The following is an 18,927-nucleotide window of genomic DNA, read 5'->3' as shown; positions in this document are numbered from 1 at the left end:
ATATTAATTTAACATTTACTGTCGTTACTCTGTTTCTATGCTGACGACTTACAAAAAGTTATTCCTCATTTTTCGTGTTTTCCTACTAAAGTTCAGCAACTCGTTACATAAATATCAGTCTTTTCAAAATAAACTTCATCAAAGGAAACTACTCAGTTCAGTTTAGGTGAAGATGGTGACTGTTTGATACGTGAATCTGTCTTTAATGTCACACAGCATCTCTGCATGTCTGACGACATCATCTTAAAAGAAACTCCACGCTGAAACACAAGACACACACACACACACACACACACACACACACACACACACACACACACACACACACACACACACACACACACTCAGGCGACCTGTTTTCTAACATGTGATCCGTTTCCTGCCATCTGGCTTCAGTTGTTGTAGCTTCTCTGATCACAGAGCAGCAGACTTCAAAGACGAGCTGCAGCCTGCAGTGATGGAGGACAGAGGTGTGTGTGTGTGTGTGTGTGTGTGTGTGTGTGTGTGTGTGTGTGTGTGTGTGTGTTACCTGTACAGACGAGCATTTACAGACAAGGTATGCAGAAGAAAAAGTAAGCAGGAAGAATAAACTGTACTATAATACAGTACCGTGAGTGTATTGCTAATATACTGTAAATACACTCTAACCATGGACGTGTAGGTCAGTCTGTAGTTTGGTGGGTCAGTGGGGCAGTAGGTCAGTCGTTGGTGGTCAGTAGGTCAATCGTTGGTGGTCAGTAGGTCAATTGTTGGTGAGTCAGTAGGTCAATAGTTGGTGGTCAGTAGGTCAGTTGTTGGTGGTCAGTAGGTCAGTCATTGGTGGGTCAGTAGGTCAATAGTTGGTGGTCAGTAGGTCAATCGTTGGTGGGTCAGTAGGTCAATCGTTGGTGGTCAGTAGGTCAATAGTTGGTGAGCAGTAGGTCAATCGTTGGTGGTCAGTAGGTCAATCGTTGGTGGGCAGTAGGTCAATCGTTGGTGAGTCAGTAGGTCAATAGTTGGTGGGGCAGTAGGTCAATCGTTGGTGGTCAGTAGGTCAATCGTTGGTGGGTCAGTAGGTCAATCGTTGGTGAGTCAGTAGGTCAATAGTTGGTGAGCAGTACGTCAATCGTTGGTGGTCAGTAGGTCAATCGTTGGTGAGCAGTAGGTCAATCGTTGGTGGGCAGTAGGTCAATCGTTGGTGGGCAGTAGGTCAATCGTTGGTGGGTCAGTAGGTCAATAGTTGGTGGGGCAGTAGGTCAATCGTTGGTGAGTCAGTAGGTCAATCTCTAAATCCGTTCCTGCACGAGACAAAAAACCCATAAAAACTACAACTAATCATTGAGACTTTGATCATTAGTGTCCTCACTTTGTTCTGAGACACTAATCTGGTTCTGAGGCTGTGGTTCTGTAGCTCTGGCTCTGTAGTTCTGGTTCTGTAGCTCTAGTTCCTCATGTGGAGGTTTCTGGAAGCCACCAGAGAGGAAACAGAGAAAGTGAGCATGAATAAATGAATGAGTGATGTCGGTGAACACTTCCACATGTTCAGACCTGAAGGGATCAGAAGCTACGACCAGACTCCACACGCTGACACAATGCCTTTTAGCAAACTGACTTAATTTAAACCCTTTAAGAAGCTTTGAGCTGTAAAGTTCAGAGAGTCTCCATGAAGACACGAACGATGAAACTTCTCCACCTCATCACTCACATCAACACTGTTCATTGTATTACAAGTTCTCTGAAGTGCTACCTGATCCAGATCTACCTGATCCAGATCTACCTGATCAGACCGCTCACTGACAACGTCCCTGAATAAATCTCCCTGTTGGCTCCAGATGTTGCTGCTCTATTAAACCTCAGACAGACTTCCTCCTGACTGAAGAGAGTCTTCAGGGTGACGGCTTTGGTTTCACAGATGTTTGCAGCTTCCTCATAGATTCACAGGTTGTTGGTTTTTGGGACCCACAGAAGCGAGACGATGACCAGCAGAACTGCCGACGGGTCAGAAGGTCCAATTAACTGTCGGCGTCGCATTACAGACGCCCCGGGCTCCGCTTCACCTCCGTGACACCAACGGAGTCGGGTTTCTCATAGCTACAAAGCTTTTCTTTAGAAGGACCGTCTCGTTGAGGATGACAAGAGCACAAAGGTGGAGATGTGAGGTGTTCACATGTGGTCATTTTAATAATGTTTAATGTTGTGTATTTGTCGGAAGTTTGGGGTCCCCTGCTGGAGCTGTTGCCCCCGCGACCCGATCTCGGATAAGCGGACGAAGATGAATGAATGAATAATGTTGTGTAGTTCTTAATACAGTACCGCAACGAGACCAAACTCCATTCAAACATCTAGCACTTGGATATGTTGAATACTGAATGTAAAGTACTTCCTGTTTGGTGAGAAGGGTTAAATTGGAGAGAAGAGGTTCCTCCTCCGGCTGAGACTCGTCTTTAATTCATCACACCTCCAGCAGCAGAGGTCAGCTTCCTGCAGGCTGCTTTAATTAATCACCTTCTCCAGGAAAACATCTATTACATGTACAGACAGACGAGGACGTTGCGCTGCAGGACCTAGAACACCTCCAGGCTGCTCTCCTTAAATCGATTCATACGTTTAGAACAGGAAATATGTTCCATCCTGAGAACCAGGAGGTGATTCAGAGCAGGACGAGGATTTACGCAAAAACATAATTATATTTCTCTGTAGAGTATCTGGGGGGGGGGGGGGGGGGGGACTCTACGCTGTAACACTGCCAACACACACTCACACAGACGCCCCTCCAGCATTCCACGTGTTTTCTCTAAAACCTTTTTTAATTTGTTTCTGTCAACATTCAGTCATCTTTGATATCAGAGCTGAAAAACATCACGCCACAGAAAATCACCAACAGAAACATGCTGGTGTGTGTGTGAGAGTGTGTGTGTGTGTGTGTGTGTGTGTGTGTGTGTGTGTGTGTGTGTGTGTGTGTGTGAGTCTGTGTGTGACCTGCATGAGGCTCTCATTGTCTTCAGTCCTGATTGATGGAGGTCTGCAGCAGAGCGTCGTCTTCATCAGATGAAACCTGCAGACACTCAACACTCTGCATGTGTTCATGTGTTCCAGTGTTTCATGTGTTCATGTGTTTTAGTGTTTCATGTGTTCCAGTGTTTCATGTGCTTCATGAGTTTCATGTGTTTCAAACATGGAGTCTTCTACCTTTTTCTGGTTTTCAAACCAGCAACCTCCAGGTTTCTCCCTCCAGTGGTCATACTTCATATCAAGACAAACTGTGGAAGAAGTGCAGCCATCATTTCACGACTTCCTCACGGCCTCGCTGCTGATCAACGACGATGAGGACGGACGATGAGGACGGACGATGAGGACGGACGATGAAGAGGGATGATGAAGACAGACGATGAGGAGGGACGATGAGGACGGACGATGAAAAGGGACGATGAAAAGGGACGATGAGGACGGACGATGAGGACGGACAATGAAGAGGGACGATGAAGACGGACGATGAGGACGGACGATGAAGAGGGACGATGAGGACGGACGATGAGGAGGGACGATGAGGACGGAAGATGAAAAGGGACGATGAGGAGGGACGATGAGGACGGACGATGAAGAGGGACGATGAGGACGAATGATGAGGAGGGACGATGAGGACGGACGATGAAGAGGAACGATGAGGAGGGATGATGAAAAGGGACGATGAGGACGGACAATGAGGAGGGACAATGAGGAGTGACGATGAGGACGGACGATGAGGACGGACGATGAAGAGGGACGATGAAGAGGGACGATGAGGACTTCAGGGAAACATTCTAATTATGTTGTCACACAGAACGTGACGGATTATTGGAGCCGAGAACAAACGAACGCAGAGAGGACAGATGAACGTCCTCTCTGTGACCGAGGACAGATGAACGTCCTCTCTGTGAGGCAGAGGAGCTCTACTCTTTCACACGACGTCGACGCCGTTCTCCCAAAATCAGGACTCCTTCTGTCTGCAGGGTGAGGCGGCCGCTCGACATGAAGAAGAAGTTTGATGAAAAGAAACGTGTGAAGATTAAAACAGCAGATCAGAGAACATCCACACGCCTGCTGCTGCTCTAACCAGGTACAATGTTCCTCATCGCATTTCAGGGTTCTAATATCTTAATCAGCACTTCACTTGGACTGCAACCAGTGAACAGGAAGTGACCACATCTGGACTGAGGAGGAGTGACGTAGAGACCTGTCAATCACAGTAAGCCCCGCCCCTAAATCATCCCCTGCTTTATGGTCTGTTTGACTCTAAATGGACCATAATGTACTAAATGAACATCATGCTGTATTGAAGAAGACTGTAAACTAGAGATGAGACCATAAACTCATGTTTACAATGTTTACTGAGGGAATAAATCAAGAGAAGTAGAGTCATTTTAGACTAGACTTCTATACAACCAGAGGAGTCGCCCCCTGGTGGACACTAGAGAGGATGCAGCTTTAACACGTGAAGCTGTGGTTTCCTCCTGTTGTTCTGTGTTTACTGAAGTATGTGAAGAACTCGTGTCATTGGTGGAATCTAGTCTCCTTCAAAAACAGAATCTAACGCAAACTTGTAGCTTTCGATCAAAATTAAAAATCCGTTCTTCTAAACTTGACATTTCTGAATGTGTGGTTGAAGGTGGAGCATTGTTCAGCTTCAATTACGCAATCCAGCGTAAATCTTTCTATCAGAGGTTTTCACTCTTAGAGAAGCCAACAGAGAATCTCTTTGATAGGATCAAACCTCAGACGTCTGAGTCACAGAGAGGCTTTGATGTCTGCTTGAAAACGGAAATGTTCAGAGTGACTTTAAACTCTCGTCAGAACAGTCTTGTCTGTTTGGACTCTGATGGAGTTTAAATGAGCGTCCGACGTTTTTAACTGCGTGTTTGTTTGGTGTCACTTTAAGAGACAAACTACATCTAAACCCTGAACACAACAGGAAACATTATGAAGCCACATGTTCTCCTCTGCAGCAGCTTCTCTTCCACACACATCTCCGACATAAAGAGACGGGAGCGCTGAGGATGAATCAATACAAGGAGTCGCATGAATAATGAAGAGCTGGGTGCTCATTAGTGGAGTCTCCCTGCTCCACTCTGCAGAGAAAACACAGCTAATAACTCAGGAAACATGCAAACATCTATTAAAATGTGTTTTAATGAGTTTTGTTTCTGCTTTGATTCCCAGAAAGAAGGCGCGATAAAGTCAATCGATGCGGATTAATCCATTTTAAACAGGTTCAGCCTCAGGTCAAGACCACGAGGAGGACAGGCGTCACGTGTTAAAGCTGCATTCTCTCTAGTGTCCACCAGGGGGCGACTCCTCTGGTTGTATAGAAGTCTAGTCTAAAATGACTCTACTTCTCTCTTGATTTATTCCTTCAGTAAACATTGTAAACATGAGTTTATGGTCTCCATCTCTAGTTGACAGTCTTCTTCAGGGGATGCTTTAGGGGCGGGGCTACACGGTGATTGACAGGTCTCTACGTCACTCCTCCTCAGTCCAGACACGGTCACTTCCTGTTGACTGACATGGCGAAGGCCTCAATCCAAGACGTAGGATTCTGTGAACCTTGAGTTTGTGAATAAAACCATTGGATCTCATCTTTTCTGTCGACACATATCAAATGACCATAAAAACCTTGAAAATGATTCAGTAAAGAGTGAAACTTGAGTCCAAGAACACAAGAAAGAGTGAAAGGATGTGTTTTAAAGTAACACAGAGATTTCTCTCTTTGTCCTCGGCTGTCAGTAAATCTTTTGTCCTCTTGTTTGTCTGCATAAACAGACGGTAAAAAGGACGGAGGGGAATAAAAGAAGAGGATGAATCCATTTCAGACCCGGGGGGACAGCTCGATTGTCTCTGCGAAAAGAAGAACTGCTACATGGATAAAAGAAGGAGCAAAGTCATCGCCGGGAGGAAGGACGGAAACGTCTCCGAGTGAAATGTCAGCGCACAAAAGCAGCAGATTGGCACAGAGAGGAAAAAACCTGTACGGCCGCCAGGACCTGCTCGGACCACCTCAGTCCTGTTTCTGGGTCAGGACAGCAGAGGACAGCAGAGGACACACGTGATGTCTTCTGTGGACTCATTCATGTGTTTACTGGGCCTCGCATTACAGTTTCACCCTACGTTACAGGATGTTTAGAGGATAAACAGAGAGACTCTTCGTGGTAGTTTTACTTCTTCGTGGTAGTTTTGTTTCTTCAAGGTAGTTTTGTGTTTCTTCGAGGTAGTTTTGTGTTTCTTCAAGGTAGATTTGTGTTTCTTCAAGGTAGATTTGTGTTTCTTCGAGGTAGTTTTGTGTTTCTTCGTGGTAGTTTTGTGTTTCTTCGTGGTAGTTTTGTGTTTCTTCGAGGTAGTTTTGTTTCTTCGTGGTAGTTTTGTGTTTCTTCGTGGTAGTTTTGTTTCTTCGTGGTAGTTTTGTGTTTCTTCGAGGTAGTTTTGTGTTTCTTCGTGGTAGTTTTGTGTTTCTTCGTGGTAGTTTTGTTTCTTCGTGGTAGTTTTGTGTTTCTTCGTGGTAGTTTTGTTTCTTCGTGGTAGTTTTGTGTTTCTTCGTGGTAGTGTTATGTCCAGTCTAAGGGACCCTGGTTGGTACCCAGTAGGCCTGTTCAGTTAACCATACATAGCACTAAAATGCCAAGTACCTATCACCTTCTGCCTCTAGTGTGTGTGTGTGTGTGTGTGTGTGTGTGTGTGTGTGTGTGTGTGTGTGTGTGTGTGTGTGTGTGTGTGTGTGTGTGTGTGTGGTTTCTGGTGTTAAATAAAGTTTTAAAAAAGCTGAAGAGACAAAGAGAGGGCAGGCTGGGGGTACAAAGGAGCAGAAAGAGAGGATGGACGAGAGACGTTAACTGCTGGAGTGTGACGGAGGTCAGACTAATCAGCTCCACATCACAGCAAACCAGGAATGAGAGAGGAAACAAGAGACAGCGGTCCTCTCAGGCTTCATACCAAAAGATCTTCTCTGTTTGCTGTTAAACATCACATGTTTGTGGCGTGTTGTGTTGAACGCACATCTGTCTCCACGTCGGTCTGAGCGACATGTTGTCATATAGTCACACTGCTTCATTGCAATTAGGTTACGAAGGCTTAATACACAACAGGGAGACCAGAGACCATCGTACATTATAATAATCCTCTAAAACGCCAAACTCGTTTAAAGTTAAAGGCCCCTAAAAGTTCTACAAACGTTCTCTAGAGACTCAAGAGGTGAACATGAGTCCTTCTGTTTACCCTGTCTGTGGTTTGTAGCTCTGTCTCATTAAAGTAACTCTTAACGAGCCGCTTCACCTCCACAACTCCACTGATAGTTAGCTCTGAAGGGCTCAACCTTTGGAGACGAGACTCCTCTGTGACCCTCAGTGAAAAGCACCACACACACACACACACACACACACACACACACACACACAGAGCTAGCTGGTGCACATCCATCACTCTGACTCTCTGCTGGTTTCGGTCCCACAGAAACAAAAGAGTCTTTGTTTTAGATCTGGACCGGATTCTCCGTCTCTGCAGCTTCGCCAACTTCCCCACACAAGGATTTAGGAATTAGGCAATGAAAGAGGAAAAGAGGGAGGCATGGGTCGAGATAATTCCCAGAGTTTATGAATCAACCCGCTCACCAGCTGCAACGGAACCACAACAGAACCACAAAGTGTGTCTCAGGAGAAGCTAGTCCTGGTCGTGGTGTGTGAGCAGAAGCACAGACCGGCCACCGCTTCAGGAACCGTTCACTTGTTGCATCCAGTGTTGCTTGAATTGTGCTCCATGTTAACTTATACCTTAAAAACAACAGTCTGTCTGGAAGAAGAGGACGTCTCTCGTTGGTTTGAGGACGTTTTGAAGCCTCCCGTTCGGCGATTTGTCCGTCGCCATCTTTGGTTTTTTTTTGCACCCGGTGAACAGGAAGTGACCACGTGTGGACTGAGGAGGAGTGACGTAGAGACGCCGCACACGTCTCTGGTAGACACCTGTCAATCAGCGGGTAGCCCCGGTATTCAAGGTGGAAACTTGACAGGAATTACCAGAGATTTATAGGAACATATTTGTAAATAATGGGAATAAAATGGAAATAACGGGTCGACTTTCACCATTTTTTAAGTAGATAGAAACAAACCTGTTGAAAGAAGATCATAAACTACAGCGTGAGATGTGAACGTTCATGGCAGACGCACTTCCTCCTGCGCAGTGATACGGTGGGCGGGTTTATTCCGGTGGAGAGAAAATAGTTCCTGGTAGTTGTTATTTTGGGGGTGAACTGTCCCTTTAAAGTCTTTAAAGTTTGTTCAAACTCTGTTTAGTTCAGTTTCTCCACTTAAAGAGCCTCTTAACACGGGAGAGGTTTCTGTCACACACACTGCTCCAGACTGTCAGCTGATACGTATACAGAGAGAGTGTGTGTGTGTGTGTGTGTGTGTGTGTGTGAGAGTGCGTGTGAGAGTGTGTGTGTGTGTGTGTGTCGGACCTTTCAGATGGGAGTTGTGGGATCGAGCCAGATGCTTCACATTGTTGATATCCAGAGAGTGAAAATGATGAAACACCTGACAGCTAGCAGTGACATCACCTGCAGGGAATCTGATTGGACACACACACACACACACACACACACACACACACACACAGCGTGTCTAACATAATGGCATTCCTCAGCCTCCCATAGCTCAGGATTGAGTTTCCTGACCGGGGGGGGCTATCAAAATGCATTGTGGGAAACATTGGACTTCACACGGAGGAGTCTTGAGGAGAGAAACGTCTGACGTGAAGAAAGAGCTGCAGGGACGAAGAGCAGGAAGTCATCGTCACTGGTTCCACAGACAGCCAATCAGATTCCTCCATTTGGGTTTCAGACGTTTGTGATTCTTCAGGTTTAGTTCTTTGACATGATCACTAATGAACTCCAGAACTCCACTCTGATGATGCTGAAGAGAGAAGTCAAAAGAGGACGAGGACACGGGACGAGGAGACGGGACGAGGAGACGAGACGAGGAGACGGGACGAGGAGACGGGACGAGGAGACGGGACGAGGAGACGGGACAAGGAGACGGGATGAGGAATCAGGATGAGGAGACGGGACGAGGAACCAGGACAGGGAGACAGGACAAGGAGACAGGACGAGGACTCAGGACAAGGAGACGGGACGAGGAACCAGGACAAGGAGACGGGACAAGGAGACGGGAGGAGGAGACGGGACGAGATTCCACGTCTGTCATCAGGAGGACAGTCTGCCTCATGAAGTGAGATGTTTACACGGAGCACATTTCATCTCTGCTCTGTATGTTTTCATAAAGACACTTTAGATTTGTTTTGAGCCTCGTTCCCAGGAAGACGGATCTCACACACACACACACACACACACACACACACACACACACACACACACACACACACACACACACACACACACACACACACACACACACACACACACACACACCAAACCCCGCTGACTGAAGCATGATGGGAATAATGTAAACTAACGTATGGACGAGTGGACACATCTGTGTGTGTGTGTGTGTGTGTGTGTGTGTGTGTGTGTGTGTGTGTGTGTGTGTAGCAGCTATCTAAACAACCTGGAGAACACACAGGTAAATGGAAGAATGAGAAGAAGCAGAAGAAAGAACTTCAGACTTTAGTGAACAAACAAATCTTCACTACAATTTAACCACAAAACTTCAACATTTAAATAGAATTGTACATTTTTAACAACAAACAAACTGCTGTATAAATATTGAATAAATAGGAACATTTTATTAATTTTCTATAAAAACAAAACCCATTCTTTGGAGTTTATTTGAATGTATTTGTAAGAAGTCGATAACTCGTTTTAAAGTGAAGGTTTGTTGACAGAACATGGAGAAGCTGCTGAATGACAGAACTAACCCTGCAGTAAAACATCCTTGTTGGATTAAGAGGAGACTTTTTAATGTAATCATCATATTTTATCAAAACCCCTGTCGGCTGACTTTAAACTCTTCACCTTCCTGAACAAACCTCTGACGACTCAAATCAAACAAACACAGAGACCAGAGAGGAACGAAACTACCAAATGTGTCACTTCCTGTCTGAACCCCCCCCCCCCCCCCCCCCCATGTGACTTCATCCACATCTACAGCATCTCAATGAGCGAAGATGAGAAGATTCAGACTGAGAAAGACGGACACACTTTAGATGAAATCTTTAAATGAGGAGCTTAGAAGAGCCTTAATACTGTGTGTGTGTGTGTGTGTGTGTGTGTGTGTGTGTGTGTGTGTGTGTGTGTGTGTGTATGTAGGTGTGTGTGCCTGTGTCTCAGGCCTCGGCCAGACAGCCCATAACCTTCAGCATCAGATCCTCCTTCCTGTGTTTGGTCCTGATGAGAACTCCTCGAGCCTTCAGCCAGGACAGCAGAGTGGAAGAGTTCACCTGAGACAACTGAGAGGAGAGACAACAGAGAGATGAAGAGACAACTGAGAGGAGAGAGAGAACAGAGAGATGAAGAGACAACTGAGAGGAGAGAGAGAACAGAGAGATGAAGAGACAACTGAGAGGAGAGAGAGAACAGAGAGATGAAGAGAGACAACTGAGAGATGAAGAGACAACAGAGAGATGAAGAGACAACTGAGAGGAGAGAGAGAACAGAGAGATGAAGAGAGACAACTGAGAGATGAAGAGACAACTGAGAGATGAAGAGACAACTGAGAGGAGAGAGAGAACAGAGAGATGAAGAGAGACAACTGAGAGATGAAGAGACAACTGAGAGGAGAGAGAGAACAGAGAGATGAAGAGACAACTGAGATGAAGAGAGAGAACAGAGAGATGAAGAGAGACAACAGAGAGATGAAGAGAGAGAACAGAGAGATGAAGAGAGACAACAGAGAGATGAAGAGAGACAACAGAGAGATGAAGAGAGAGAACAGAGAGATGAAGAGAGACAACTGAGAGGAGAGAGAGAACAGAGATGAAGAGACAACTGAGATGAAGAGAGAGAACAGAGATGAAGAGAGACAACAGAGAGATGAAGAGAGACAACAGAGAGATGAAGAGAGACAACAGAGAGATGAAGAGAGACAACAGAGAGATGAAGAGAGAGAACAGAGAGATGAAGAGAGATAACTGAGAGGAGAGAGAGAACAGAGAGATGAAGAGAGACAACTGAGAGGAGAGAGAGAACAGAGAGATGAAGAGAGAGAACAGAGAGATGAAGAGAGACAACTGAGAGATGAAGAGACAACAGAGAGATGAAGAGACAACTGAGAGGAGAGAGAGAACAGAGAGATGAAGAGAGACAACTGAGAGATGAAGAGACAACTGAGAGGAGAGAGAGAACAGAGAGATGAAAAGAGACAACTGAGAGATGAAGAGACAACTGAGAGGAGAGAGAGAACAGAGAGATGAAGAGACAACTGAGATGAAGAGAGAGAACAGAGAGATGAAGAGAGACAACAGAGAGATGAAGAGAGAGAACAGAGAGATGAAGAGAGACAACAGAGAGATGAAGAGAGACAACAGAGAGATGAAGAGAGAGAACAGAGAGATGAAGAGAGACAACAGAGAGATGAAGAGAGAGAACAGAGAGATGAAGAGAGAGAACAGAGAGATGAAGAGAGAGAACAGAGAGATGAAGAGAGACAACTGAGAGGAGAGAGAGAACAGAGATGAAGAGACAACTGAGATGAAGAGAGAGAACAGAGATGAAGAGAGACAACAGAGAGATGAAGAGAGACAACAGAGAGATGAAGAGAGAGAACAGAGAGATGAAGAGAGATAACTGAGAGGAGAGAGAGAACAGAGAGATGAAGAGAGACAACAGAGAGAGAGAACAGAGAGATGAAGAGAGAGAACAGAGAGATGAAGAGAGACAACTGAGAGGAGAGAGAACAGAGAGATGTCATGGAAGGTTGAAGAGTTTCATTGTTCAGACTTCGCTGTGGGTCTTTAAACCTACTTGAACGTGAACACTTACACATACTAGTTGAACACTTACACATACTAGTTTACTAGATTATGGGTCAATCAGCGTCTGTCACTCGTCGCTCTGCTGGGGGCTGAAGTCTCTGTCGCACTAGAGAGCGGTCATGCTTTTGTTCCTTTACAGTTTCTTTGTGAACTTGGCGCCGGTCTATTAACAGCTGCTTCCTAAAAACTGTGACTACATTCTGTCTTTTACTCTCTAGTGTGTTTGCTAGTTGGTTTAAAGTTGGATGTGACATTTAAACATCCACATTTAACAAGACAAAGGGAGTAAATGTTCAGAATATTTGATAATGAGTGGAGGGAAATGAGTTCAGGAGACTTTAAACACAAGTAAAGGTCTGTATATTCAGCAGCTCACCTATAAAACTGTTTAGTAAAAGACTACCGAGGAACAATCTGTCCAGAAGGTGAAGCTGTGTAAATAACGGAGAAAGAGCAGCTGATGTATTGTTCTTGAGAAGTTGCAGGTTGGAGCTGTAAAACTGATGAATGTTGTTATTAAAGTGCTGGAGCTCCCGGTGGAGCTCCGCCTCCTGCTGACCATCCATCACCTTAACGGTCCTCTCAGAGGATGTAAGGAAACAGACACAACCGTGTGTGTGTGTGTGTGTGTGTGTGTGTGTGGGGGGGGGTTATTCATCACGCTACTCTAATACATCACGTTAATGTATGCGGCCTCTTCTAAAGCATGTTTATGAGGAAGCACCTACAGTAAGAGTGGACACACTGGAAATCCATCACTTCTTAAGTCTCTTCTTCTACATTACCACCAGATTTCTCTCTTCTCAAGGTCCAGACGTACTCAAAGAACAACACACTCGATAGAACCACGTCTCAAGGTCCGACGCTCCTAAGATATCTCAGCACGAGCAGAGGGCGATACCAAATACCAGGATGGAGACGGACAGAAACCAAGATGGAGACGGACAGAAACCAAGATGGAAACGGACAGAAACCAAGATGGAGACGGACAGAAACCAAGATGGAGACGGACAAAAACCAAGATGGAGACGGACAAAAACCAAGATGGAGACAGACAAAAACCAAGATGGAGACAGACAAAAACCAAGATGGCGACAAACAAAAACCAAAATGGAGACAGACAAAAACCAAAATGGAGACAGACAAAAACCAAGATGGAGACAGACAAAAACCAAAATGGTGTCCACTTCCTAGAAACAGCCTATGGTACAGTTATACATCTCGGACATGGACGTCCAAAAAGTAAAAAAGTACAATTTCTTAACCAAAGAACCAATTGTTTTGTTTTGTCCAGTTTGTCCTGAAAGTGGCGCCAGAGGAAAACTCAAATTACAAAAGTTACCAATAAGAAAAATAACCAGGTTAGCACGTCTCAGACTTCACGAAGTAAGTGTTGTATGGAAGAAGAGGAGGAAGAAGAGGAGGAAGAAGAGGAGGGAGAAGAGGAGGGAGAAGAGGAGGGAGAAGAGGAGGGAGAAGAGGAGGGAACAACATAAGAAAGAAGTTCAGTGCGTCTACTGACCTGGTTGCTTCTGGCCATTTGCTCCACGTCTACGTCTCGTATCGATGATCTGGGTTTCTTCGGCTGTGACTCCTCAAACACAACTCTCTGAAACACAAAAACACGACACGGGGAAGTCAGGAAACAAGAAATTAAACTTACACTCACACGATTTTTGTCAACTAATCGATTAATTGATATAATTGAGTTTCTCCACAAAGAATCACACAAAAGCACCACTTTAAATCTTGTCTTTAACAGAGACGTGTTCAAAGATTCTTGGAAATAAGTCTTTCAGTTTAACAAAATCACAAAGAAAGGACCACAGAGTCTACAGAGATCTTATTCGTTTAGACCAAAAGCTCTACTTCAGTTTCCGTTTAACGACTGACTTGAAGTCAGCAATGATCCTTTAACTGCTGACAACATTCACAAAGGAAAGAGGAGTCAGACGCATCATAACTCAGTGAACTGTTGGGGGGAGTTTACATCGTGACAGGAGTCGAGACCTCTCGTAAAACACCAACACAGAGGAGCTGCTGTTACAAGATACACATGATTTAACATCTGGAGGATTCTCAATTATAAATAGCAAGAAACTGATTCATCCAATCAGGTTTTATGACTCAACTGGACTCCGTCTGCTGCTGCTGGAGGTGTCTTTGTCGGAGGTATCAGAAGGTGGAGCAGCTGGAGGACGTTTGAAGGAGATGTCAGAAGGTGGAGGACGTTTGTTGGACACATCAGAAGGTGGAGGACGTTTGTTGGAGACATCAGAAGGTGGAGGACGTTTGTTTGAGATGTCAGAAGGTGGAGCAGCTAGAGGATGTTTGAAGGAGATGTCAGAAGGTGGAGGACGTTTGTTGGACACATCAGAAGGTGGAGGACGTTTGTTTGAGATGTCAGAAGGTGGAGCAGCTGGAGGATGTTTGAAGATGTCAGAAGGTGGAGGAGCTAGAGGATGTTTGAAGGAGAAGTCACAAGGTGGAGGACGTTTGAAGGAGATGTCAGAAGGTGGAGGATGTTTGAAGGAGATGTCAGAAGGTGGAGGACGTTTGTTGGACACATCAGAAGGTGGAGGACATTTGTTTGAGATGTCAGAAGGTGGAGCAGCTAGAGGATGTTTAAAGAAGATGTCAAAAGGTGGAGGACGTTTGAAGTAGATGTCAGAAGGTGGAGGACGTTTGTTGGAGGTATTTGTGTCAGAGCTGGACTTCACGCTGGTTTTGGAGCTGGTCTTGGAGTTGGTCTTGGGTTTGGTGGTCTCCGGCTGTGGAGCCAGGAGGAACCCGGGTCCGGACTTGGAAGCAGGACTGAGGCTGGCGATGCGTTTGAGTCCGATGTGACCCGCCGGCTGAGGAGCAGGTTTGGGACGACGGCTGAACGGAGGAGGAAGCGTGAGGGACGTGGCCGACAGAGAAGAAGAAGAAGAAGACGAAGAAGAAGAAGTGGTGGTGGAGGTGGTGGAGGTCTTCATCCTGAAGGCAGGTAGGGTCACCCTCCCCCTCTCCTCCCCTCCTCCAATCAGCCGCTCCCTCTGGAGCCTCAGCAGGGCCATGTTGATGTGTCGCGACGGACACGTGTTCTTAAAGATGGGAACCAGTTTGGGAGCAAAGATCATCGGAGGAGGAGGAAGAGGAAGGAGGACAGAGGAGGAGGAGGAGAGGGATGAAGCTGTCTGGAAGAGTGAGGAGAAGGAAGATAATGATGATGATGATGAAGGCCAGTCTCGGTCTCCTCTGCAGCCTTGACTTTGTGTCAGACCGTTACCCAGAAGCCCCTGGGCTCCGTCCTGCTGGGTGAGAGGAGTCCAGGCTGGAGGCTGAGACCCAAAAGAGGGCTTCACAGGTCGGGGAGGAGGAGGAGGAAGCTGGGTGAGGACCAGCCTGATGGAGGAGGAGGAGGTGCTCAAGTTGATCTGCTCACCACCAAACACCTGAGGAGGAAGAGGAGGAAGAAGAAGACAATGTTTTCACAAGAAAATAAAGCAGAAGAGCGGATCAGAAACACGTTTTAGTTTCACTCTGAGCACTGACTCCATCTCTGCTGAAGTTTCTCCACGTCGATGAAACACACAAATCTGCACTATGAAAATGAGCTCCTCCTCCTCCTCCTCCTCCTCAGCACCTTCATGCTCGTAGAGAAAGTGTCCGTGTGAAGGATATTTACAAGGCTGTAAACGATCCAGTAATTTGTCTTTTCCTCTCCTCTACCACAGGCTCACCTTAAATAAGATGCATGTTCGGCTGTGTTTAAGAGAACGTCCACAGATGAAAACTGTGAGAATCACTTTAAATGTCTTCACCGCTCCATCCTGGTTCTAAACCATCAGAACTCGTACCTGCACCGTAGCGGCGGCGCTCAGACCGACCGTGTGGTGACGGGGTTTCCCGGTCAGTCGGGCGGGGAAGCCGCACACGCTGCTGAGTCTCTCCCCGACGGAGGACAGGAAGGAGCCCAGCGCCCCCTGCAGGTCGACCCGAGGGCAGCGCTGCACCGGCTGCAGGCGGACGCAGCTCAGAGGATATCTGCTCTGGTTAAAGGTTCTCCTCATTGTTCTGGTTAAAGGTTCTCCTCACTGTTCTGGTTAAAGGTTCTCCTCACTGCTCTGGTTAAAGGTTCTCCTCACTGCTCTGGTTAAAGGTTCTCCTCACTGTTCTGGTTAAAGGTTCTCCTCACTGCTCTGGTTAAAGGTTCTCCTCACTGTTCTGGTTAAAGGTTCTCCTCTCTGCTCTGGTTAAAGGTTCTCCTCACTGTTCTGGTTAAAGGTTCTCCTCTCTGCTCTGGTTAAAGGTTCTCCTCACTGTTCTGGTTAAAGGTTCTCCTCTCTGCTCTGGTTAAAGGTTCTCCTCACTGTTCTGGTTAAAGGTTCTCCTCACTGCTCTGGTTAAAGGTTCTCCTCACTGTTCTGGTTAAAGGTTCTCCTCACTGCTCTGGTTAAAGGTTCTCCTCACTGTTCTGGTTAAAGGTTCTCCTCACTGTTCTGGTTAAAGGTTCTCCTCTCTGCTCTGGTTAAAGGTTCTCCTCACTGTTCTGGTTAAAGGTTCTCCTCTCTGCTCTGGTTAAAGGTTCTCCTCTCTGCTCTGGTTAAAGGTTCTCCTCTCTGCTCTGGTTAAAGGTTCTCCTCACTGCTCTGGTTAAAGGTTCTCCTCTCTGCTCTGGTTAAAGGTTCTCCTCACTGCTCTGGTTAAAGGTTCTCCTCTCTGGTTAAAGGTTCTCCTCACTGCTCTGGTTAAAGGTTCTCCTCACTGCTCTGGTTAAAGGTTCTCCTCTCCTCTCTGGTTAAAGGTTCTCCTCACTGCTCTGGTTAAAGGTTCTCCTCACTGCTCTGGTTAAAGGTTCTCCTCTCTGCTCTGGTTAAAGGTTCTCCTCTCTGCTCTGGTTAAAGGTTCTCCTCTCTGCTCTGGTTAAAGGGTCTCCTCACTGCTCTGGTTAAAGGTTCTCCTCTCTGCTCTGGTTAAAGGTTCTCCTCACTGCTCTGGTTAAAGGGCCTCCTCTCTGCTCTGGTTAAAGGTTCTCCTCTGGTTAAAGGTTCTCCTCTCTGGTTAAAGATTCTCCTCTCTGGTTAAAGGTTCTCCTCACTGTTCTGGTTAAAGGTTCTCCTCACTGTTCTGGTTAAAGGTTCTCCTCACTGCTCTGGTTAAAGGTTCTCCTCACTGTTCTGGTTAAAGGTTCTCCTCACTGCTCTGGTTAAAGGTTCTCCTCACTGTTCTGGTTAAAGGTTCTCCTCACTGTTCTGGTTAAAGGTTCTCCTCTCTGCTCTGGTTAAAGGTTCTCCTCACTGTTCTGGTTAAAGGTTCTCCTCTCTGCTCTGGTTAAAGGTTCTCCTCTCTGCTCTGGTTAAAGGTTCTCCTCACTGCTCTGGTTAAAGGTTCTCCTCACTGCTCTGGTTAAAGGTTCTCCTCTCTGCTCTGGTTAAAGGTTCTCCTCACTGCTCTGGTTAAAGGTTCTCCTCACTGCTCTGGTTAAAGGTTCTCCTCTCTGGTTAAAGGTTCTCCTCACTGCTCTGGTTAAAGGTTCTCCTCACTGCTCTGGTTAAAGGTTCTCCTCACTGCTCTGGTTAAAGGTTCTCCTCTCCTCTCTGGTTAAAGGTTCTCCTCACTGCTCTGGTTAAAGGTTCTCCTCACTGCTCTGGTTAAAGGTTCTCCTCTCTGCTCTGGTTAAAGGTTCTCCTCTCTGCTCTGGTTAAAGGTTCTCCTCTCTGCTCTGGTTAAAGGGTCTCCTCACTGCTCTGGTTAAAGGTTCTCCTCTCTGCTCTGGTTAAAGGTTCTCCTCACTGCTCTGGTTAAAGGTTCTCCTCTCTGCTCTGGTTAAAGGTTCTCCTCTCTGGTTAAAGGTTCTCCTCACTGCTCTGGTTAAAGGTTCTCCTCTCCTCTCTGGTTAAAGGTTCTCCTCACTGCTCTGGTTAAAGGTTCTCCTCACTGCTCTGGTTAAAGGTTCTCCTCTCTGCTCTGGTTAAAGGTTCTCCTCTCTGCTCTGGTTAAAGGGTCTCCTCACTGCTCTGGTTAAAGGTTCTCCTCTCTGCTCTGGTTAAAGGTTCTCCTCACTGCTCTGGTTAAAGGTTCTCCTCTCTGCTCTGGTTAAAGGTTCTCCTCTCTGGTTAAAGGTTCTCCTCTCTGGTTAAAGATTCTCCTCTCTGGTTAAAGGTTCTCCTCTCTGGTTAAAGGTTCTCCTCTCTGGTCTGGTTAAAGGTTCTCCTCTCTGGTTAAAGGTTCTCCTCTCTGGTCTGGTTAAAGGTTCTCCTCTCTGGTTAAAGATTCTCCTCTCTGGTTAAAGGTTCTCCTCTCTGCTAATAATAAACGATGTAGTTTTGTTGATTGTTTAAAGAGGGTTTTTTGGGTTCAGAGAGTTTAAATTACAGACATATAAGTGTTTAAAAAGGTCATAAACACTGAAACACATCATCACTATAGTAATAATTCATATTCCTCTGAATAAAGGAGTCAGGGGTTCGTCACATTAATATGAACACAATGAAGTGATGAAGATCATGTTTAGGATACGTGAAGAGTCTCTCCCCCACCAGTCTGAAGTAGACGCTGCAGTACACCACCTCCTCTTCTGCAACATCTGGGAGTCTGTAACCGTACTACACACACACACACACACACACACACACACACACACACACACACAATACAAATACTTATATCAGAACTCTTCCTCATTAAAACACTTAAATTAACAGAATTATACTTTAAATCAGGAGATATTTATGATTTAAACGCTGGAAGAAGAGTTTATTCTTTTTTTCTACAGTAATACATTTTGTGTGTGTGTGTATATGTTGTGTATTGTGTGTGTTATGTGTGTGTGTATATGTTGTGTATTGTGTGTGTTATGTGTGTGTGTGTACCAGGTGGTTCCAGTGGTCCTGCAGGTCTCTGTAGGTCCTGAAGGGTCCGTCTCTGGGTAGTTGTCGTGTGATGCTGATGATCTGACCTTTCTTCATGCTGAAAACACACACACACACACACACACACACACACACACACACACAC

General features: G+C 45.9%; 1 protein-coding gene across 2 annotated transcripts in view; it reads right to left on the bottom strand.

Moving 5' to 3' along the window:
• Positions 1 to 10,095: 10,095 nt before the first annotated feature.
• Positions 10,096 to 18,927, bottom strand: part of cunh18orf63 (chromosome unknown C18orf63 homolog) — a 13,942-nt gene continuing 5,110 nt past the window's right edge. For both annotated transcript variants that reach the window (XM_068737169.1, XM_068737168.1), the window contains exons 9-14: positions 18,783 to 18,879; positions 18,430 to 18,515; positions 15,768 to 15,954; positions 14,058 to 15,362; positions 13,448 to 13,534; positions 10,096 to 10,401 (exon numbers count right to left, since the gene is read on the bottom strand). In XM_068737169.1, coding sequence (XP_068593270.1) covers positions 10,279 to 10,401; positions 13,448 to 13,534; positions 14,058 to 15,362; positions 15,768 to 15,954; positions 18,430 to 18,515; positions 18,783 to 18,879 — 1,885 coding nt within the window. In that variant the 3' untranslated portion in view covers positions 10,096 to 10,278. The remainder of the gene's footprint in view (positions 10,402 to 13,447; positions 13,535 to 14,057; positions 15,363 to 15,767; positions 15,955 to 18,429; positions 18,516 to 18,782; positions 18,880 to 18,927) is intronic.

This window comes from Cebidichthys violaceus, unplaced genomic scaffold (assembly GCF_023349555.1).
Source record: "Cebidichthys violaceus isolate CVI_PGR_0920_01 unplaced genomic scaffold, fCebVio1.0.p SCAF_76, whole genome shotgun sequence".
NCBI classification, from domain to species: Eukaryota; Metazoa; Chordata; class Actinopteri; order Perciformes; family Stichaeidae; genus Cebidichthys; species Cebidichthys violaceus.
The sequence above is the reverse complement of the archived record's forward strand: the minus strand, read 5'-3'. Positions and strand labels throughout refer to the sequence as shown.